The sequence below is a fragment of the Pipra filicauda genome, unplaced genomic scaffold (genome assembly GCF_003945595.2).
Source record: "Pipra filicauda isolate LSUMZ 115617 unplaced genomic scaffold, ASM394559v2 scaffold35_size7292922_pilon, whole genome shotgun sequence".
Classification (NCBI taxonomy): domain Eukaryota; kingdom Metazoa; phylum Chordata; class Aves; order Passeriformes; family Pipridae; genus Pipra; species Pipra filicauda.
This window is the reverse complement of record NW_024104487.1, coordinates 4,856,908-4,880,951: the sequence shown is the minus strand read 5'-3', so window position 1 is coordinate 4,880,951 and position 24,044 is coordinate 4,856,908. Positions and strand designations below refer to the sequence as shown.

Genomic DNA, 24,044 nt, shown 5'->3' with positions numbered 1-24,044 from the left:
GTTATCCTACAGGCCCTACAGGATTATAGGGCCTTCACTACCACAGTTACGGAGCATCTTGTAAAGTATTTTTCTTTGTGATGTGCTTTGTCAGACAGAAAGATTACTATTTTTCATCCTTTGAAGATACATACAGACAAGTTCTTTACCTCACTGAGGAATTTTGTAGGAGGATAAAGAATCTCCTTACTTTTGTCCTCACTCCAGCACCTTTAAGATTGGGATCTTAAAAGTTGTTTTTTGTGGGTTTTTTTGTTTTTTTTTTTAAAGGCCACTTAGTTGGGATTTATCCATGAATCTACAGTCATTTAAACATCTTACAAAGTTTGGAAGTATTTGAACTGTAACAGCTACATTATAGATCTTACAAAACGTGAAGAATTCTGCCTCCAATTAACAAACCTTCTCTTTTGCAGGATTTTAAGTATTCATGATAGAAGCACTATGTTGATGAGACTTAAAGTTGAATGAGTAGCTGCTCCTCTATTTCAAACTGACTTACTAGTTTCCGCTCAATAAATAGGCTGTTGGTTCCTTAGCATGATTTCTGCAGAAAGAGTTGCAATGCCTGTAGAGGTAGCTTTGCGTTAAACCAGTGTAGAAGTTTATCTCCTTTTTGTGTCAGACCTAGCAATCAAGAGCCCATGAGTCATCTTAGTTTGGTAATTCTCTGAGAAAACAGCCCGATGATAAGTTTCATTTGGGCTGGCACAAGGTCAGGCACATGGAAGGCGCTAGGGAAGGCGAGGTGGAAGTGATGGGAAATAGGTCCTCTTAAAGGAGGAAGTTGAATCAGGTAAATTGCAGCATAAAACTGCGCCTTGTTCTGTGTATATCTATACAGTTTAATCCCTCCTGAACTGCTTGGCTAGTTTAGACCAGCTTTGACTAGTGACTGCATATCTGAAATGCTTAAGGTCTTGCAAGGCTGGGCAGGTAGATGAGAGGGACTGTCCATGTGCTCAACTGAGGGAAGGTCCCAAATAAACCCATATCTGTTAGATTCCAAAAATCTACAGACTCAAGAACTTAAGAAGTTCGAGAATTAGTCTGAGCTCACAGTATATCACCATGCACAAAACAGAGACATCAGGCTGTGTGAGTTACAGCTCTAGAAGAACTATGATTTTTAAGGTCTATTTCTGACACCTGGGCAGAGTTTTAGGGCCAGTGAGACACACCTGCTACAGCCTGTGGAGAGGAGCAGTGTATGTAGCCTGCTGTCCCAAGCGTTTTCATTAGTAGATGAAGTAATGGCCTAGGCCGTGTACTGTGTTTTCCTGCAGGCAGTTCTGCTGTTCTTCTTCCCTTCTTTCTTCCCTCTCTGTTTTTCATCAGATGCAGTAGCCAGGATGCTCTTCACCACAGTTTCAAGGGATGCTGGAATGGCACTGCTAGTGAAGTACAGAAGAGCTCATCTATGTATTGGAAATAATTTCTGCCAAGATGAAAACTGTGATGAGTGCATAATGGGAGATAGCATTTGTTTTGTAAAATAATAAACTAAAAATTAAAAATAGTATCTTTTACGTTTTATTTTTTTACATTTAGGCCTCATATTCACCTTTCACTCCTTGCAGAAAAGGCTGAGCTGGTTGTGAAGTAATGGGAAAAGGTAGTCTGAGGGAGCTAATCTCAATCACTATCCGAATGTAAAAACTTCCTTACAAAGCAGAGGTTTTAAAAGAAAAATTATTACAAAATAATGGTTGATAAATTTGAGTTTTCTTAAAAGTTAAATTATTGAATAACTGACTTAGTTATTGAGATGGTCTCCTTACAATGATTTGTATTGCAGAATAGCAGTTTTATCATCCTTTGGGAAGCAATGCACTTTGCAAAAATGTCATTAGAAAGGAAGAAGTCTAAAGTTAACATACCTTTACAAAGTCATATTTCTGTGTGTTGCATTTCAATTGCATTTTTGTTATAGAATTGCCTATGGCATCTTTTATTGAATGGTATTATTATTTAACTGGTGATGTGTTTTTTGAGATACTCATTTCTACTAGATTGAATGAGCATTTGTTTCTTCAGAAAGATCGTTTACTAACTGTAATACAAAGTGCCAAAATAAGAGAGAAAAGGTATTTTTCTGTGCAGCAGAGCTTTTAACATTATTTTTCAGAACGAGAAGCCTTTGGTAAGGGTCTGGCTCGCCCTCTTACACTTTCAGCAATCCACAGGAGGAATGTGTATGGTGAGAATTTACTGCATAGAGCTGTTACTCATCAAGATGTAGACCTTGTACGTAAGATCATAAAAGCTGGTGGAAATGTAAATGCTCAGGATTATTCTGGTAAGTTGCAGTTGTATTAAAATACTATTTTCAGTGAAGTGTTCATTTGTAACTAATAAAAGCATATATTATGAGTGTGCAGTGGACAAGACTGTAGGTTTGTTACTGGTCAGTAGATTATTATATTTTTATTGGTTTCACTTGGTACTTGTTCATGGTAAAATACGTAGATCTACTTATAAAACTATATGAGAAAAGAAAATTTGGAGGGAAAAGTAAGCACTTTAAAAATTACACAGTGATGCAATTAGGTTTACTTAGCCTTAATTCAACAGTTCTGTGCCTGCTTATCACAAAGCAGTCCCTAATTAAATAATCAACTTCATGGGTTTGAAAGTTGGGGTTAGTTTTGTCCACTTCAGTGACCAATTTGAGACACCAAGATGTAGATTTTTCAGTTTAATTTTTCAGGGACTTTGATTTTGCCCATTACATCTCAAGGGAACTTGTAGTTTTATAATTTGGCACTGTCCTAACTTTCTAAGAAAGTTGTGACTACTTGGTATTTTCCATTTTTCTTTCATCTTGGGTGTGAAAAAAAAAGGAATGACAAATAGTGGCCAGCTGTTAATGTTTTGTTTGAAGCAATTCACCTTATCCAGTTTCATGTGTGATACTCTGTGTCAAAGGCTTTGCACCTTAAGTATCACTTGGTTTTTTCAAACATAAGACTGTTTCTTATTTGCACTTCCCCATCTCCTCCCTTAATATCTGATAAACTTCCACAACAAAAGAGAAGATTGTTTCAGACAACTGGCTCATTTGGTAGAAAACTTCAATTCTTAGAGTGTTTTCATACCATACTAGTGGCTAGGATTTCACAACTGTTCTGTGGGAAAGGAAAAAACTCACATTCTGCAGTTATAGGCTATTGCATAATGCAGGCACTTAACAGTCCAAAATTAAGTTAAAAATTATCTATCTTCTGGAATATACTGGGAGATAGATTGGGTCAACAGCAGATTTCAGACTTTTGGAGTACAGATGTTTGAGCTAACAGAGTGACTCATAATATGTATTAACTTGTGCTAGAGGCAGGTGAGAAAATATTTTGTTGGTGGGGTTCAAAGCCTCATGCTGACGACAGAGAAGTGCTGATAGTGCAGCCACAGTAGACAAGTATACCAAAGTGCACTGCTTCTAGTTTTTGCTGTCACAGTTGCTTCCTTTTTCTGCCTTTTTAATGTTTTACCAGGCCACGATTTCTTCATTCCCCAGGCTCTGGTTGCTGGTTTTTTAGTGCAAAAACAGCACAGCTGCACAAAGTATCTTTTAGTTGTACTCCTTGAAGAGATGAGAGGTTAACCTGCCATGCTTCTTTTTTTTTTTTTTTTTTTTTTTTTTTTTTACTGAGGCAGGTATAGTCAGAAAGAAATAGTTGCCAGACCTGTGCCATTTTGACATGCACTTTCATCTTGATCTCTTTGGGAGTCATTGTTCCGAATTATATTCTGCCTCTGTACCTGTTCTCTTCCTTTAAAGCATCTCACCAGTGATTATCTATATTTTAGCCTAGTATTTTTCCTTATTCCTGTGCTACAATATTCTACTTCAGTACTTTGCTGAGTTCTTGTGATCTTCTGTTGTTTGGTTTGGGGTTTTTTTCTCCTTTTTATTTCCTGGACATCAGCATGTAGGATATGAACAGCATGTTAGAAATGCTGTCTTGTGCTCTTAGTTTGAGTCTTGATTCACGGTGTCTCAAGGGATCTGAAAAACAGTTGCAGTGAAACTTGTGTTTCTTCTTGATCTGGAGCATGCACAGCATCTTTGCTTCATGTCGCTAATCCCTAAGAATTATCAGTTGAATGTATTGTAGGTGCAGTTTTTTGGGGCCTTATTATTGTATCAGATAGAGGATACATTTTACTGAGGGAAAAATTAATACATTCCCTTAAGTGAACCTTTTAATTCTCCCCTTAACAGATTTCATAATAAACACAATTTGTAGGAATATACAATATTCCAGGTTCAGCTGTGTATAAGAGAGCCTTGAGAATTTCTCTCTCCAGTGAAATTAAGATAATTTTGCTCTATGGTAGCAAAAGAGTTTCATTAAGCCTTATTAATTCACATATTTAGTATGTGAATTAGGCCCCAACAACAACCTTCTTATAATGGAAGATTGTTGAAGAGTAAGACTGTTGATCAAAATGGTCTTCTGGAGGGCATGTTGATTTGAGAGTTGGAAGATAGAAAGTGGAAAATCCTCTCTGTTTTTCCCTTATTTCTCTCACCCTACATGTTTAAGGAGCTGATGCATGGCTATGCTAAACTCAGTTCAAAAGCTTATATTCCACGTTTTCCTTCAACACCTCTTTCATAGAGTAGAATTCTATTGTGAAGCTTATTCCATATAGCTAGGAATGAAGATGGAATTTCAGTAGGGAATTTTAATTTATTTGGACACTCAAATTATTCTTGGGTAGTCTTAAAAAACATTTCTGTTTGGTAATAGTTCACGTCTTTATTTTTGTAACTTCTTTCTTACTAACCTTCTTCAGCATAGCTATATAAATAAGAGTGCCATGAAAAACTGTGTTGTTCTTAAAACAGCATATATGTTTTGTTCCAGGAGAAGTTACCAAGATATGGGTCAAATAATTCTCTCATTTCGTAACAGAACTACCAAATCTAAAACTAATGTTGTTACAACAGCGTCTGCTTCTTCAGTAGGTGCAAATTTTGTGAAAAGCGAGATCTCACAACCCTTGTGACTTTTAAATAAATATTTCTTCATACAACTTACTGTAATGCATCAGTTTGTACCTTTTCAGTATACTCTCTGAAATCTTTATCTAATAGGCAACCTAAAACTGACATAAATTTTTAGAATTTTTTTTACCCGAATGTGAAATACATGCTTTTCTTTTTCATAGGCTTGACTGCACTACATATAGCAAGTATGGAAGGCTTTTATGGGATAGCAAATCTGCTTTTGAAAGCAGGTGCTGATGTTAATGCTGCAGAAAAGGAACAAATAACACCGTTGCAAGATGCAGTTAAAGAAGGCCATTATGAGGTATATTCCAAATTGAACACAAATTATGATTTAGTAATACAAATTATTGTTGTTGAGTCCAGAAGGTCACATAATGTTTTTGCATGTGACTGGTCTTTTCAGATTATAGGCAAATTCAGGAGCTTGCAAGTCCTTCCTGCTTGATTTCTGTTCAAACCATTCCATGCTTTACAAGATTTTTCCCGAAGGAGAAATTAATTGTTTTTCTAACTGTTGGGGACAGTGTACTACTGAGGAATAGATTGCTACTGTTTAATACATGATTTTATAATCACACTTGTATTGCACGCTGCCACAGCCATGCACACTCTGTTTTAACACGTAGCATGGAGGGTTATGAAGGCATAGCTTTATATTTTGTATGGTCTTAAAACTGAAAGTTAACTGAATAGTGAATGTGAAATAATTGTAAGATTTGTTGCCAAGTGTTGTGGTTTCATAAACCTGTGTTTGAATTGTGGATCCTCTTTCAGTCTGGCAGAGCTTGCCTCCAGCTGGCATGTCTGTGCATATTTCTAGGGTGACCCAAATTTATGTAGGAGTTCTACGTGTCCCTTTTATCTGCTTGCAGTTTCTTTCCCTAGAAGTGCACGTTTGCTGCCTAGTAGTTATTGATTTCCAAGATCTTTTAAGTATTTTTTTGTGGGATGTTTTGGCCCTAAATATTTGCTCTTTTCACAACTGAGATGAGATTTATTCTGTTTCCTCACAAATCTCCCTGGAGCAAAGAGGAAAGGTGGACTTCCAGCTAATAATTTTTTCTTGAACTTGAGAGCCCCAGGAATGGTTTTCAACTTGTGCGTCACAGACTGTTGTGGGTTCATGAAATATTTCTGTGTTCTGTGACTGTACCTAACACACCATGTCCATGGTTATGCATGAAGAACTCTGCATCTCTGCAAGTAATATTTAGGGGCCATCAACTAGAATGATGTTGGAAGAACAGTCATTTCAACTAGGTCACTTGAGGCACACCAAGATCATTCAGCACAGAGCTGAGTTAGGGTTACATACAAGCTGGTATGTCCAGAGGGAATGGTGCTACCTGGTGATGCTATATTTACTCAGTCTCTGCTCACTATCAGTAAAATTGTCTTGCTGCAGTGATCTGTCAGACTTAGTTTTTGTTGTTTCTGACTAGCAGCAAAACAGTGATAGTGATGGTGATTCAGACTTTTGGTAACATAGTATTTGAAGCTGTTTTTTTCAAAGCTGCATGAAGTTATTACTGTAGATTGGAAACATGCCTTTTATCTAGCCAAATTAATTTATTTCAGGAAAAATGGTAAGTATAGGAAAGATTTTTTGGTACAGTTAAGGGGGAGAGCATGCAAGTGTGTATGATCACAGTTGTGGAAGAAGAGTTCTCAACATTACTGGTTGAAAAAATCCAGAGGTTTGCTCTTGATTGACCCCATTTTATTTTACTCTATTGTTAGGAGCATGTATGAATTGAGAAAATGTCACTAACAATTTTCTCATTAGCAGTCTGGTTAGAAATAATGAGGGACTCGAACACATGGGTGGAGGATGTGAATCAAGGTCAGTCTGAAATTATAACGTGCTGAAGGGACAAAAGCAGAGGTACAAGTAAAATCACACTAGTGGTGGAATAAGATTGCAGGGTTACCCACAGAAATGAAACAATCAGATTGTAAATTTCTCATGTCCCATGCCTGCAAAGCTTGGCTGAACATTTTGCTAAAAAGGTCATTTCTTGAATAAGAACAAAATCAGGCTTTATATTTGTACAAAAATCGTAATAATGGTAATAAGACCATCAGAATGGGTTTCATTTGATCAGATATATCTTGCATATCTGAAATAGCTGTCAAAGCTCCCCTTTGCAGTCACAGGAGTCACAATCGACACATCTAGATCAAAATTTCTTTTCTCCTAAAGTAGATATCAGCAGTGCCCTGGCAGCCAGGAGGGCCAACTGTGTCCTGGGGGCCATCAGGCAAAGCATCACCAGCTGGTCAAGGGAGGGGATTGTCCCGCTCTGCTCTGCACTGGGGTGGCCTCACCTTGAATAAATATTGTGTGCAGTTTTGGGCACCACAATATAAGAAAGATATTGAGCTCTTAGAGAGTGTCCAAAGGAGGGCAGAGAAGATGGTGAAGGGCCTTGAGGAGCAGCTGAGGTCACTTGGTGTGTTCAGCCTGGAGAAGAGGAGACTGAGGGGAGACCTCATTTCAGTTTACAACTTCCTTGTGAGGCGAAGAGGAGGGGCAGGCACTGATCTCTTCTCTGTGGTGACCAGTGACAGGACCTGAGGGAATGGCTGGAATTTGTGTCAAGGGAGGTTTAGGTTGGATATTAGAAGAAGGTTCTTCACCCAGCAGGTGGTTGGGCCCTGGAACAGGCTGTCCAGGGAAGTGGTCACAGCAGCAAGCCTGACAGAGTTCAAGAAGCACTTGGATAATACTCTCAGGCACATGGTGTGAGTCTTGGGAACAGTCCTGTGCAGGGCTGAGTGTTGGACTCAATCCTTGTGGATCCTTCCAACTCCACGTGTTCTGTGATGTCCTAAATGGATAAGCTGGCTCATACCCTGTTATTTTCTACCAGTTAATAGCTATGGGGCCATGAATCCTACCCTGTATTTTGGGAGACCTTGTCCTAATGGCAACTGGAACAATTTATAAAAATGAAAATAATAAGATGATAGGATAATGCCTTATTTAGGGGAATGCTTAGGGTATTTGAACTAGAATATAGAGAAATTTGATTTTAGTTGCTTGTGTTGTCAAGTACAAGAGAGAGAAGCCTATGTAAGGAGTATGGAAAATACTGCCAGAAGAGATATGATCTAAAAAACTTATTTTTTTAGATGGTGAACTTACTACTTTGGTATGGAGCTGATCCCTTATTAAAAAATAAAATGGGAAGGTGTGCATTAGAAGAAGCTTCTGACCCATCTATGAGGAAACTTCTTACCAGTTATGTGGAAAAATCCAGGGGATATTCAGTATCAGGTAGGAAAGAATTATTCTGTCGTAGCATCACCACTAAATGGAGAAATTCAGACCATCTGTTAAACTGTTTCTTTAATTAATGCTAGTGATTCTATGGACTTCAGTGTCTGATGCCTGAGTAGCAGCTCCTTACCTTCCACAGTTGCTGTACATTGATGAAGTATAAATGATAATGATGTCCAGCTGTTTCTTGGACTGGAGTTACCTTTAAATTTGAAATGAAGATGTGAAGCACAGTAGTCATTGTCTGTCTAAATGGAAGATGGGACATGGCTTGATTTGCTGATGGGTGAGGTATGGTTTAGAGCTAGGGATAAAATTTGGTTTTAAACTGGCATATAGTCTGAATTTTAAAGGATCCATGGGATAAAAAGTGGTGAATCTAGGATTAGGTGTAGATCTTATGAGTTGCCAAGCCTTAACTGCTACTGTTGGGCTGGGTGTAGGTAACAGCTAGTGAGTTTGTAAGGAAATAGTTGAGTTAGAGTTCGTGATTATGGCTAAGGAAGAAGTTGGGTCTTGTACAATCTTGGGAACTAAGTTGAGAAGAAGGTTCAGAAAAGGCTGTTTGATCAGAAGCGAGTACAAAGATGTGTCACAAGATAAGCCTTGATTAGAGCTAAAATTAAGACTGTTGGACACCCATTGGCCAGTGTGAGCTGTGGCATGTTTAAGTCTTGAAGGAGTCCCCATCCCTTATTGCTTTTCCATGTGGGTGGCAGTAAAGCCACAATGCATAGTCCAGGGAGAATCAAAAGAGACTTCAGGACCTTGGGATAGTTGGTAGGGGAATCTGGTGCACAGATAAATTTTTTCCACTGTCCCAGTTGTGAGCCGCGACACTGGAAGAAACAGACAAAGCCAGTCTATTAAAACATGGCTCCATAGCTGATGTCACTGCCACAGTTCTGGGTTTTTCAGTAGTGGGATGGTTTACATGTCACCAGGCCTGCTGGTGTCAGATGGCATTCACCTTTCTCAGAGAAAGAAGAGGGTCTTTGCTCTTAAGCTAGTGGGGCTCATTGACAGAGCTCAAAACTGTACTTGAAGAGGGACTGGGACAATATCAGAATTGCCCATGACAAGCCATTGGGTGATATATGAAAGTTAGGTGGATGGGGTGCCAGTGAGCGCCCTCAGCCTGCTGCTCTGAGACTCCTTGAGTACCCTGAATCACACTTGCAGTCTTACAGAGAAAAGCCAGGGGTTCCTCTTAAGTTTCAAAAAAAATCACTTAGGTCACTAATCTTCAAAAAAATTTGGAGGTACAATGTCACTCTTTACTCTTGCCATTTCTGGTTTGTGCAAGGTGCTGTTTGCAACAAAGATTAGACTCCAGTATTTTTATAAATATTTTATATATTGTTATGTTTTAGTTTCAAATAAAACCCTTATGGCTTGAAAATTTTTCTAGAAAGCTAAATATGGTAAGTACTATTACACACAATATTGTAGACAAGTTATACATATGTAACAGCATGTTCTATATGTAAAGTAAACTGTGATCTCTTTTCAATTTTTGTTTCTTTCTGTCTTTCAAATAAAACTTAGGGAATTATTTTTTCTGGTTTTGATAGGTTTTTAAAATAGCACATTCTTAGGACTTCAGCTGTCTGTGACTATTTCCTTGTGTTCTTTTGTTTTCCACATCAGTTTTTTACAACTCCTTATTTATACTTGTTACTATTCATTTCCATTTTTTTAATTTCTCATTTTTTATTGCTTTGTATTTCCCTTCCTAAGCTAGGTTAGTTTTTGAATCACTGCAGCTTTTCATCTTGAGTGTGAGATATGTTGTGAAATACTTCCTAGCTGTTATTAATATTTTTCTGCTGACATTTTTTCTTCAATTTTTTTAATTTATAAGTGTTTTCAGCTCTTTGAAAACTTCTCTTTCAAATAACTACTGTGTCAGTATAAATGTATGCATATACATACATAGGAAAAAGTGGATTTATAGATATATATGTATATATAGGTTTATAGAAGCATATGTGAGTGCATATGTGTGTGGATATAACATTTGATTTTTTTTTTTTCCAAGTGTGTGCAGCAAAAAATTTAAGTTTTTTCTCTGAACTGCAGTTATGTGTTGCTGGGGTTTATTGGTCAAACTTTGGTTACCTTTGAGTAAATGAATGCTAACATCAAGTATATTTTGAAAGTTAATGGGATTCATGCTCCTATGTGCATTAAATTCTTTAAAACCGGTGTATATAAGAGCATGGTTATGTAATAATATAACAAATATACACCCAGCCCCCATAAATGCACACACAATATGGACAAATACATCTGCTCACATACCATCAACATGCACATTTTTTACTTCTGTTTGATGAGTACTCTCCTTCTGTTTGGAGACTTCAGTTTGGTCTGGATGCTCACTAGTCTTAAAAGTTAAGGGGCCATCAGCCAATCTGTGCAGTGTCCTGTTACACATGACAAAAACCACTCAAGAAACTGTTTGAAGTTCTTGCTGATCCTTTTCTCTATGATAGAGTCGTCTTGTCTTCTGCCTTCAGTTGTACAGAACACTCTTCCCTCTTCCTGTCTCAGGTGGTTGCTTATTTTCAACCCTTCTTAAGTCCCTGCTCTCTTGAGTTTCTGGACTACAAGTGTGTGTTCTCCTTTGGAAGCTGAAGGGAGAAGGAAAGGAGTAGGTGCTTCTTGTTACTTACTGCTTTCCAGTTCTTGGCAATATTTTTCCTATTTCTAAATTTTGTTCTTCCTGCTGTAGGAATTTTTTAAATCATGCTGGAAAAAAAATCCATGGCATATCTAATACATGTCATCACCCATGCTAATTACTGGAAGAACAAACACTGAACGTAGAAATGTTTCCTTTTTCTATAGGTGTTCTTTTTTGTAGCTCTTATGTTCCTACTGAACCTTTATAATAAGGTCTGTGTGCATTAATACGGGTTTGGATTTTTTTATTTCTATTTTTTGCCTCCTATATATAAAATTATGATTTAAAAAACTTTATTCTGAATGTGTGTCTTATATTTTGGTCTCCATTGAAATAGCATTTCCCAGGCTGCTTTTTTCCTCAAAAGAGATTCTTCAGGTAATATTTTGTTCAGATAAAATTTAATTATTCCCTTTGTACCAGGAGAGTGTTGCCATTTGAGAGGCGGTGCAAGAAGGTATAGCCCTTTGTACAACTGAAGGCCTTAATAAGTTTGGGGTCCAGGACAATGACATTCAGACTGCAGTAGAAAAAAAGGGAAGATGGGATAATGTTTTCTTACTTTTGGAGTTTTCAGATTTTTGCTCTCTTATGCCTTTTCTTCATTAACTGGCCACAGTATGTCATCTGATTGTTCCTACCTCCCACTGCTCTTCCTTATATTATTCTATTCTTGAATAGAAATTTTTCTTCTGAAATGATGCAGGGCTGCTGTCATCTACAGTCGGTCACTTACTAGGCTCCCAACATTCCTAATGTGCTTATACGGAAGGAAGGTACAAACAGTTTGCTTCTTTTATTACAGTTCAACCTTGCTCTTAGACCAATGTTGAGGTATTGAAATGTCTTTTTTAAGCACAAAGTTGAAGTTGTTGAGGTATGTCAGCCTGATCTAGCCTGATTGCTGGTTACTGTAATCTGTTCATTTTATCTTTATACTGTACTGAGTGGACTTTGTTTTTGCCAAGATCTGGATCTTTCCTGCTCATGACCCACCTGGCAGTGCATCCAACAGAGGACCAGTATTTTGATTCACATACCAGTGTCCCATTATGCTTTTGCAAATGTTTCCTAACAGCCGTGAAGCAAACTGTTGTGCATGGCAATTTAACTGGAAAACTCTGCAATTATTTCTGTTCACTGGCTGCCAGTATTGCTAAGGGTCATTAGCGTAATGGGCTGCTGTGTGCCTTTTTTTTCTTAAATGTCTGTAAACAGTCCCTTGGACATTCTCCCATGAATCAAAGGGAAAGAAAAGGAAGAACCAGAAAGCAGATGATTGCTTTGGGAGTTCAGACCCAGAAGCTTTTAGACAAAACACAATACATTATCTTATGGAAAAGTAGGTCTCAAATTGGAGAAGTATTTTAATAATGTCATGGCTCTGTGTGCTCTAGAATCTCAGTTTTCATTTTAAAAATGAACTCTTGAGCTTTTCTGTTTGCCAATACAGTGTGGGCCAAGCACCCACAGTGCAAAGAGGACTACCTGAATGCTTTCAGACAGGTTTGAAAAGCCTAACGTGAGCTCCATGCCACCATAGTCTGGCTGGAGCAGTGCCTGAACAGGATAGTTTAAAGTTAGTATGGATCTATCCTCAGTGAATATCTGTCTCTAATATCATTTCGTGTTCTTGCAAATAGTCTTGGATGACAAGCTCAGTAGTTTACCTTCAAGGAAACATTGGAAAAGCAAATTTTCCAGAGTGCAGGAGGAGCCTGAAGAAAGGCAGCTGTCAAATCATGGAAGATGTTTGATACCAGTGGATACTGCTGACCGCACATATTTGAGAAAACAGCTTGTCTGATGAGAAGAGGAAGATGCAGCAACTAATTGTTCATAGGAATAAATTGACAAAATCTCCAAGAATAAGAGCATGCAAAATGCTCGTTTTAAACCTTACACTTTCAGGTTTTTTGAATGAATTACAGATTTTCAAGAGAACAGAGAAAGACCACTGTGAATTTTTAAGAAAATATTGATAGCATGATATTAAAATGAAAAGTACAGGAGTTTTTAAAAAGCTGACATGCATGATAGAGCTTTTGAAGATTTATATACCTTGTCTTTTTGGTTGCAGTTTGAGAAGGGGGTTGTCCTTACTCTACATGCATAATCAGTACTTTGGTCATCTGGGTTTTTTTTTTGTATTTCAATTTGAATTTATAATTTGAATTAGTTTCAGAATTAGAACCTGTCTGATGATCACATGATAAAATTAAAGTAGGCGTTGTTTGCTCTGTGAACCAGTAAGGATTAAATCAAGTTTATTTACAATTATGGGTCCAATCCTGCATAGGTTTAATTAAAAGACAATTTATCTATGCTACTATATACACGCATATGTGTGTGTATATATATATATATATATATATATGTATACACACGTATCTATCTTTTCCCGATACAGAATTAGGAACTGATATAGTTTTATATGGTTTCTTAAATACATTTATGTGTGTAGTTTATGTGTTTAGCAGCCACGCCTGGTATCTTGAAAGCAGTCCATGAAGAAACATAACATACTCCCTATCTCTGTACAGTATAGAACTTTAACCTTGTTACCTTTTGTTTCATCCCACATTTGTTGTACCCTTGTTAAATCATCTAGATTTGAACTTTAACTTCTTTTGTTTAGGGTCTGTTTGTTGTCTGAGCTCTTACACACTACCTTTTAACCTTTTGATGTAGTCAGTTAATGTTATTGACTAATTAAAGCAACAGTATTGCACACATTTACAGTAATTCAAATGAGTTATGAAGCTTAATTTTCTGTTTATAATTAAACATTCTTTGTGCAAAAATTTCTTAAGGAACACCCAATATGCTGTTAGAATCTACCAGAAAAGAACCTGTAATTGTACACACTACCCGTAATTCAAGAACTGGACGAAAGAAGAAAATTAAGAGAAACGAAAAAGGGGAAACTCAGCTGCATATTGCTGCTAAGAGAGGAGATTTGTCCTTGGTGAAGGCGCTGATATCATCTGGAATTTGTGTCAATGAACAGGATTATGCAGGTTTGAAAATTACTCTCTTATGGGCTTGTTTATGATACAGTTTTACATAATTTGTAGTATAAATATGGATTCTTGACTTAAAATTGTGAGGAGAAAAGGAATTCATTAAACAAGTGCAAGCACAATCAGTGAATACCTGGATTTTGTGTCTCAGCGTGGAAGTAATGCAGACCTTTTCTCAGCAGAGGTATTAATAGGGTCTTGCTTCTCTGCTGAAGAACACATTTTCAGAGATGTGTACAGAAAGTGAACTTGAAAGTTTGGTGAGAGAAATAATGCTCATACACATGTATATGTATGTGTGTGAAGCACATTCAGACAGGTATTATTTCCTTAAGAAATAAGGACAAAAACCAGATGACAAGATTATCTTTTCTTTTTTCTCTGCCCAAATGTATAACATATTTCTGTTTTCATACTCTCAAAATGCCTTGTATTCTATTCTAGATGCCTGGCAGACTTAATATTATACAACGGTAGTGAGATTAGAAATGAGACTATTAATGTTGTGCTTCTGAATTTCTAGAGTTTTTCTGCTCCAGTGTTTTGTTTCTTTTATTATTTTTAGTACTGTAGTAGAAAAGAAAGCAGTATATTTTCTGCTTAATATTGGTTACATTTTTCTCTGAGGTAAACTGAATTACACAGAAAATAGTTGACCTTGGCTTTTCAAGATGGTTATTTGTATAAGATTTATCTTAAATGCAGCAAAATGTATAATCACTACTAAGCGATCTGTATGGATCTTTCCAAATCAGATGCATGCTGTGTGTCGTCTTGCCTTTATTAGGTTGGACAGCACTTCACGAAGCTTCCAGTGGGGGATTTACTGATGTGATCTTAGAATTACTGAAAGCAGGTGCTGATGTCAACAGCAGAAGTCTGGATGGTGTTTTACCAATACACGATGCTGTTTCTGGCAATTATTTGGAGGTACATTTTTCTTTTTCGTAAGATTTCCTGAAGCTGATTTCCAGCAGAGGGTCAGCAGAGCAAAATCCTCTTTTCATTCAAGTTATTAATACAATTTTAGTGTAGATTTGGATTTAGGAAATAAAGTAGGATTTTTAAAGTGATCCAAATTAGAGAAAGAAATATTTTTCAATAGTGACAGTTGAAACTGTACAGTTAGTTGCCTTTTTTAGTACAGCAGACAGATCATAAAAATTCAGAAACTTCTTTTGGTTTTCTCCCAGGTTTGGGCTTTTTAATACTAAAATTGAGCATTCTTGGTTTGATTGTCTAGTCCAACCCTGCTGCAGGGAGGAGTGATGCTGCAGAGTGGAGTGATGCATTTCACACGTAAGAGAGAAGGAACAATATACTTTATTGATAGAAAAGAGTGAGTTAGCAAAGTTCACTGGTAAATGCGACAGTTGTTTAACAAGATTTGAGGCAAGATACATTGATTATTTGCTGCATAGAGGACAGGAACAGAACCGGAAGGGGGACCCTCCTGTTGAGTCATGATGTCCAGAAAGGACCCCTTTGCTTTCTAAACTCCATCTCAGATGACTAGATCCAGACTTGGTCTCAGACTTAGTCAGCAGTTTGTAACTAAAGGATTATGTGTGCACAATGAATCCTTTCTATCAGTTAGGTAACATATCAAAGTTTAGCATACAGTTAATCACTGAGAATCTGTTGTGGCAAGGAATCTCTCAGTCTTGAGGAGCAACCTGTGAGAGTTGTCCCTACTCAAGGGGAGATCCTGGTGTGCAGACCACTGCTACGCAGGAGAGCTTGAAGAGCCCAGGGCTGTCCACTATTTATGGAGTAAGATGATTTACTTACAGTCATATTCGCATACCAGCAAGACACCTGGGTCACTGTTCCAGACAGTCTTTGGCTACTTTATTGCCATTCATCCCCCAAAGTCCAGGTAAGCTGGATGCAACCACCACAGCTACCCCTGGTGGTTATGGCTTAAGCAGAGGAGTATATGGCCACAAAGCCCCTGCCATGGGCAGGGACATTTTTTTACTAGCTCAGCTTGCCCAAAGCCCTGTCCTACCCAACTTTGAACATTTCTAGGGATGAGGTGTCCACAGCTTCTTTGGGCAGCCTGTTTCAGTGTCTCACCATCTCCATTGTAAAAAAATTCTTTTTTGTAAAGACTGTAGCCCTGCTGTTTAAAAATGGTTCTACAGAATAGACTATTTCAGCTGGAAGGGACCTATGGTGATCATCTCGTCCAAGTGCCTGATCTCTTTGGGGCTGACCAGAAATCAAAGCATGTTGTTAAGGGCATTGTCCAAATGCCCCGGTCTTGGGGCATTGATCACCTCTCCAGGAAGCCCATTCCGGTGTTTGACCATCTCTCAAAGTAAAGAAATGTTTCCTAATGTCCAGTCTAAACCTACCCTAGCACAGCGTGAACCATTCCCACACATCCTATCACTGGATCCCAGGGAGAAGAGATGGACACCTCCCTTTCCACTTCCCCTGCTCAGGAAACTGTAGCTTCAGGTTGTCCCTCAGCCTCCTTTTCTCCAAACTAGACAAGCCCAAAGTCCTTACTGGCTCCTCGCAGGACATGGCTTCCAGCCCTCTCATCAGTCTTGTTGCCCTCCTCCAGGCACATTCGAGGACCTTCACATCATTCTTAAATTGTGGGGCCCAGCACTGCACACAAATAAATAAAGTGTTCTTTTGGCAGAGTGAGTTCTGGTGAACTGAGTGTAAAGAAGATAATGCCAGATTGGCTCAAACATACTGCTTCTGTATCTGTCAGAGGAACATGTTTGATCACATTTATCTTTTTCTGTGAAAAACAGTCAAAGGGGATGATTCACAGACCTGGTGCCAAACTATTATTAGGGTTCTTGCAAACATATAAGCTTATTATTCAGTATTGCAAGGGAAAACCAATGGAGAACATTCTGAACTTCAAGACAATATTGTCTTTCTGATACTTTCTCATACTTAACTACACTCTGAGTGTAAGAAATAAGAAGAAATGCTAAAATGGGGAAATCAAACATACGAAAATTCTTTAACATCTGAGCTCTGACCTCATCAGCACTTTCATATAATCTGAATTTTAGGGTGTAGATGATTCCGCTGGTGCCACTAATCTCATTTCCACATTTTACAATTAAGCAGATTTGCAAGTTATTTGGAATTAGGAAAAAAATTATCAGTTCATGTAACCAGAAAACCGAAACTGCTATTAAAGAAAAAAATCCACTTCTTTTTCGCATTTTGGTCTTAATTCAATTGACCAGCTCCTTTTAATTTAGATATATGATGTTTTGTAATTGCTTTGTATAACAGTACCATAAAAGTGATAGGTTTAATGACAATTTGTGAACTATTTATGTATTTTAATGGAAAAATTAGAAATGTAAGATGGAAGTCTTAATAGCCAGTTAATCTGGTTTGTTTAATTTGGATTGCAAGTGTAACAGGTTTTAGAGTATCTTATTTGTATGTGTATTATTTGTGATTTATGTTAGATACAACACACATAGTTGTCCACAGTAAGAATTACCACAATACAAATAATAAAAATACATAATAGGCAGTCAGGATTCTACTGCAGCATGGAGCGAATCCCTATGAGAGGAATGGAGCAGGGGAAAGTGCTGTGGATCAAGCTTGTGATGAAGAAATGAAAGAACTTCTGAAGTCTTACAGTGCTATGGACTCTCTACTTCCCGTTCCGACAATTGAAGGTAGTGGTATGTTGGTTTTGTAATGTAAATTATAGTATTACCCCATAGTCTTAAGAAAAAAAATGTACATTCAAATAGTGCTGATTTGTGGAGCTGCGTATTGCCTGGCACTTATATTTTTAACTCTGTTAACTATTGAATTATATTAATTTATTTACAGAAAATGGGATACATGAATGGGTTTTGGTTTTTTTGAGAGAATGAGGTATAAGAAAATATTCAGGTCTTCAAATTTTCTTATTATCCATATTTTCCATCACAGGAAGGGAAATAAGTGGTTTTCAAAGTGTTGACTTTAAGAACTTATTTCCTTATGCTACCTAAATTTGATTTCATTTTTATACAAGATATTTTTTATTATTTGATCTGCAATTGTATCTTTGTAACCTATTATGCTTCTGCAAATTCATATTAAATTTTATTTATTTTTTCTGAATTGTGGAGAGAGGAAATCAGAACATTGTTGCTTTGACTACTGTAAAAATGATGATGCAGCTTGGGAGCCACAACATGAGAAATACAGTATGGTAAGTATAGATAACAGAGTTTTGTTAAACTGCTTCCTAGTGTAGTAGTGCATAGTGACATTTGCTGACTGAATAATATAAAAATATAATGTAAATAATTAATCCATTAAAATGTATGTAAAAACAGCATCATGCAGAGGTTTATAATAGGTAAGTTGTGTTTTACATATACAAGTGTGTTTATTATTCGCTCTTTTAATGATTCCTGTGCACTTACATTTATTGTACAAAAGGTATTCAATACTTATATTTCTTACTGGTTATATGAATAGAAAAAATGTCATGAGTCCTGAGGCTTTTCATCATGTTTCCAAAAGGGTTCTTTTTGAAACGGTAATGAATTGGCTTCATGATGAAGGTATTTAGAAATCGTTTATCTTAATGTAAAACAACCAGGAAGATTTTTGCACAGATTGTCAGGAGAGCTCTTGCTGGTATCTGTAGGCTGTATCTGCATTGCCTAGGTGATGCTGTCATGCTGAATTTCACTGTCTAATCCTTGCAGTGTGCTCAGAGGTGGGTCTCTGAGTATGGACTAGTTTGAATGCCTAGGTAAAACCAGACTGTGACAACCCCTTGCAGAGCAAGCCCTTGACAGTATGTATGTCTGTCTTACCAGCGCCCCATTCCCTTCACATGGTAATTCCCTGCCTGGAATGACTTGAGTCCACCAATATTTAAACCGCAGGCCATGTGTCATGGCCTGTTTTTATGGTGCACTTGGCTCTGCTTCTTAATGTAATTTTGTGTTCGTTAACAGAAGTCTGTTGCTGCCATACAAAATACAGAAAAGAAGCAGAAAGAACTGTTGCTATATGAACTGACAACTTCCAAAGATGCAGGTAGACATAAATTCAAGTGTTTCACCTATTTTTAGAGGGTAGATATCTTTGGTTATATAATTTTTTTAAATGTTATTGCATGTAATATATTTTGATTATTTCCTCTGGAAAATATATCTTTAGAGAATAAGATTTTAATAGCATCTCTCAGGTAAGTGCACTTCCTGAAGTATTTCCAGTTTAAATAGGAATTAATATTTTGACAAAAAATTGCATGCCACTTGGAGGCACAGATCTCAAGTGAACTGGTTATATGAAAATGGATCATTAGATAAGAATGCCCACTGTTGGCAGCATTATTCAGTTACAAGTACATGAGCCTCTCCATGATCAAGAACATCTATGTCTGTATGTAAAGCAACAGATGCAGCATTTTCAGTCTACTGTGGCAGGACTTCCAGGAGCCTGAAATAATTTATGAGAGAAAAAAGAGAATTCTTTAAGCAAACACTGTGGATGATGGACAGTTTCAGAAATGCTGATGCCCAGAGGTGTAATTTGTCTTAGGCTATCAAATCTCAGTTCAGCTTAATCTCAAGAATTTACTAAGTGACAGTGACTTCTAGGAGATCACGATGCTGCTGCTGTGAAGCAGTTGGAGTCTGTTGTGTCTGTGCCGTGACTCTTCAAGTTGGCATAGCTTGCTGTAGGAACGCCTTTGATGAAGGCCTCTCTCCCCAGCTACCTTTGCCACCTAGGCAGGGCTGTTCACTTTGGAGCAGCGCATGCCCATGAAACAGTTTGGATTCATGACAGAAAGAAAGGGTTTGGTTTTAAATCTATTTTCCTGAATATAGGGTGGAGCTTTCAAATTATATTTACAAGTAAATTTTTCCCTTTAAAAAGAAATGTGAAATATGGAAGTATGCAGATTTATAGTTTAGCAAATTTGTGATGTATGAACTCTTAATTAAAATAGGTATGTTTTCTTGAAAAATGTTTGACAAGCAGGTAGATGATACAATAAGCAGGAGCCTATGGACAGAGATAAGTGCAATTTCATAAAAAGATTGAAAAGAATTATCAGACTTCTCCTGTTTAGGAGTATGAGAGAAATGAACATGGTGCTCTGTTACCACTACTGGCAAAAGCATTAATAATATAGCACATCTTAAACTAAGTCATAATCATTACTACTGAAGAGGCACAAGACTGAACAAGAACATGGAAGTACATTGACAAACTTAAAACATAGAATAAAATCTCAAGGTATTTGTGTGCACGAAACTTCCTGTAAATAGCAGATTCAAATTCGCTATTAAGCTGCCTTAATAAGAGCAGTATGTATGTATTACTGAGTAAGTAAATATCTGGTAGATGCTGTAAAACCAGTTTGGATTTTACAAATGCTAATTTTAATCCTATAATTTCGTTTTTCATGATTAAGGAAAGCTTACACTGATTGTTGTAGACTTTGAGCATGTTTAGCAAATTATCCCGGTGGTATCCACTGGTCGTGACTTCTAGCCCTCCCTTATATTATATGTCTTAAGAGATAGGGTATATAAAGAGGAGTTGATATTTGTTCTTCTTAATTTAGAAGAATATAACTAACAAAAAGGGACAATTTATCATTCTGGTTTATAATATGGGTTTGAAACTGTGAAAACTTGATAGATATGCTTTTATCATTGTATGTAACTTAGAACAGTCTTGGTTCATTAAACTATTTTATAATACTTCAAACATAAAAGTTTTATGCACCTTCTGTGTAACTTCTGCAGGTATCCTCAGTATAATTGTCATGGTAGGTAGCTCTTTGCAACACAAAGAACTTCAAAATTTTCAGTGCTTATCATCCATAGGGCAGTTCTTTAATCTAGACAAAGTACGTGCACTTCAGAATTTTGCAGTACAAACTATTTTCTTTAAGTTAAACTTGCATTTAATTCTGAAGAATTTCATTCAAAGTAATCCAGTTGTAAAGAGCTATCAGTATGCATGACAGTATAAGGTACTGCTATAACTATATCTTCATACTCTGGCTATGTATTTGCTACATTAAAAAGGATATTACTGTAATTATTTTCTACTGCTTATTGCCATCATAATTTTGATTATTTCAAAATATTGAACAGATGTGTATATACAAAGGCTGTCTCAAATACAAGATACTTTGAATGAAATGCTTGCAAGCCAGAAAACAGAGAGGGATGCCCTTGCTAAAAAATACAGGTAAGTAGAATAGAGGGATTATATTGATAGGAAGCTGTTCTTCATAGAAGTAGTGTTAGAAGTTTTTAGGAGTGGCATGAAAGTATATCTATGTGGTTTTCATTCAGATTTTGTGGGAGCATGATCCACACTGGCTTCAGTTACCTCCAATAAGTGTTTACATCAAGGAAGAACTTCAGCTGAGCTAGTGCATACAAATCAGTTGCTGTGCACACAGTGAGCATTGAAATTCAGTAGTGAACATGCAAAAAGTGTGGAAAAATACCTAAGAAGAAATTGGGAAATGGAGGTATTGAACAAAGACATTAATTTTGAGCTGTATCATGGGGGAAAGTAGTAGCAACTCAAGACACTATTTGGAGTGTCTCTGCCTCTGGTTTGTTTCTTTAGCACCCCTAGATTAGGAGTGTTCAGCCAAGAGCCCACAAGAGCCATTTAAAGAAATGGCTTGAAGCATGCTTGCAGACATTCATGTTTTGTGAGGACAACTCAAATGTAGGATAGGAGTGCTCACCTTAGTGTGAGCATGGACTGTGTGAATTGTCAGCTTCATGACTCTAGCTCTCACAAGGCTTCTTTTTTCTTCCTTCTGAGAGGGACTACCTCAGTGCTAGTCATGTGGCGAGATAAGAATATAGCATCCTGTTTAATGGATGCTTTCTAGGCCAGCTTCTGAGGATGTCTCCATAATGTTTGTGTGAGCAGAATTGGTTGATTATGTAAAAGCAGCATGTACAGCTCCCAGGTAGACCCATAGCAAAACATACAGGCTGTTGAGCAGAGACTGAAATATTTCTGCCACGAGCCATTTTGCCAGCTATAAAATGTAATGTGTAAATTACCAGATAATAAAAAAAATTATGAGGAATTCAGGTTCCAAATTAGCCTTGTGAACAAACTGGTGACTGAATTAAGAAACAAGGATAGTAAAATTAATACCTACAGAAATTTATTTGCATTTTAATACTGAGAGTGAAACTGCTCCAGAGGGAAGTGATAAATATTTCTGGGTATTGCAGATACCCTGCAGGTAATCCTAAACTGCTCTGTTCTCTTTTTTTAATGGTCATGTGGTACTTTTAGTGTAGCTTCACAAAATATTTTGTTATGTGCACCATAAAAAAATTCTGATAGTATCACCCTTCAGTAGTTCGTCCTGAGCTCATTTTAGAAGGCTCCAAATTAGAACCTGAAAGGCATTGAATTCAATGAACTATTATTATTTGTGGTAATAAAAGAACAGACAGCTATAATATAGACCCAGTTTGGATTCTGTGAATTAAGGGTGGTATAGGAGTACAAGGTTGTTTTGATGCTTTCCATCCAAATTCTATGGGATTCTTACTTGCATCTTACTTGTACATCCTGCTGTGAGATTCTACAGTTTATCCATAAGCCTGTGATTTGAACTTTAAACTTCATACAGGATAAAAATATTGTTGAAATTTTAGGTGTTGGCAGAGTCCTTTGAAACATATTCCTGTTCTTAGTAGGTTACATCTATTAAACTGTCTTTATTTTGTGTTTGCAGTAACTCTGATGTCCTTTTTTATTTTATTTTCTGTAGGGCTTCAGTGGAATCTTTCAAAAAAGGAGCACTGAGGAAACAATTAGTTAACCTTGCTTCTAGGCAAAAGAGTCTGTTGACTCTTGCCCAAAACCAGGAAAAATTAGTGCAGAAAATACAAAGTTACAGAAAAACAAAGCAAATTTGCAGTTCATCATCTTCAGAGAAGCAAAGCTCAAACTGCGTTATTTTCTATGGAAATGATGTAAGACAAAGTTTAACTGCTGATGAAATCGTATGTCCTGATGTAGTTACATTTAGTATGGGGCTTTGTGCCAGCATGCCTAATAGAAACAGAGTAGGAGTACATGTCTCTTTAGAAAATAGATTTTCAGCTCAGGACTTCAGCCAGCATCCACACATCTGCTTGGATGAGACAGGAGCAAATAAAGAAGCAATTAGAAGCAAAGAGGCTTCTGATCATGCTTTGGCATCTGAAAACAGTGTAAGAGAATATCCCTTTGACAACATGTCAAAGCTGACAAACGCTGCGGAAGTGGTGACATTGCCTTCAGAACCTACTGTTTCCACTGCTAAAACAAGATGCTCACAGCAAAAAGACATTGATTGTGTAGCATTTGCAGAACAAGGAAACAAGTCTTTAAATCCCACTTCAGTGACCAACACATTAAATATTGTGAATAAGAATGTCTGTCAGCCAGCCAGTGACTGCCTGCAGGGTATTACACATGGGAGTCTACACAGATATGTCAACAAGAAAGAAGCTTTCCAGCAGCAGCAAGTAAATTTTTTAGCACCTATGAAGAACTTCCCTAATACTTCGCAGCAAATGGTCCTTTTGAGTAGTGAGAATTCTTTTAATACCAACTTGGTGCTTACAAATCTTACCTCAAATAGAGATTCTCAAGTAAATGTTAGTGAGAAATCTTCACAGAGCTATAGTAACCAGGAACGGGAACAAAAACAAGTGAGGTATGAACGGAAAAGTAAGAAAAAGCTTCAATTGATAGATCTGCTTGAATTGGGAAGGATTAAGCCAGGAAAAAATGTTTTAGAATTCAAACTGCAGGTAATTGTTGAGATCTAATAATATTAATATTAGCGTATCATGAAAAAACCCCACACACTAAAATGGGAAATCAGCAGTTCTCATAGTTCAGTCTGTATCTTCAGCACTCATTATTGAATGTGTTTGTTCATTGGTTACAGATAATTGTTTATGAGTTTTAAAGGAAAATGCTATGGATGAAATCTTTTATCGACCTGTAACTATAACACGCAGA

At 37.1% G+C, this 24,044-nt stretch overlaps 1 protein-coding gene across 8 annotated transcripts in view; it reads left to right on the top strand.

The window, feature by feature from the left end:
• Positions 1–24,044, top strand: part of ANKRD31 (ankyrin repeat domain 31) — a 61,120-nt gene that overhangs the window by 17,833 nt on the left and 19,243 nt on the right. For 5 of the 8 annotated variants that reach the window (XM_027710001.2, XM_027709998.2, XM_027710002.2 and 2 more), the window contains 10 exons: positions 2,129–2,299; positions 5,179–5,321; positions 8,156–8,300; positions 13,806–14,012; positions 14,803–14,945; positions 17,536–17,695; positions 18,134–18,216; positions 18,977–19,058; positions 21,137–21,233; positions 22,801–23,830. In XM_027710001.2, coding sequence (XP_027565802.1) covers positions 2,129–2,299; positions 5,179–5,321; positions 8,156–8,300; positions 13,806–14,012; positions 14,803–14,945; positions 17,536–17,695; positions 18,134–18,216; positions 18,977–19,058; positions 21,137–21,233; positions 22,801–23,830 — 2,261 coding nt within the window. The remainder of the gene's footprint in view (positions 1–2,128; positions 2,300–5,178; positions 5,322–8,155; positions 8,301–13,805; positions 14,013–14,802; positions 14,946–17,535; positions 17,696–18,133; positions 18,217–18,976; positions 19,059–21,136; positions 21,234–22,800; positions 23,831–24,044) is intronic. The other 3 variants (XM_039384558.1, XM_027710000.2, XM_027710011.2) reach the window with 3 other exon arrangements.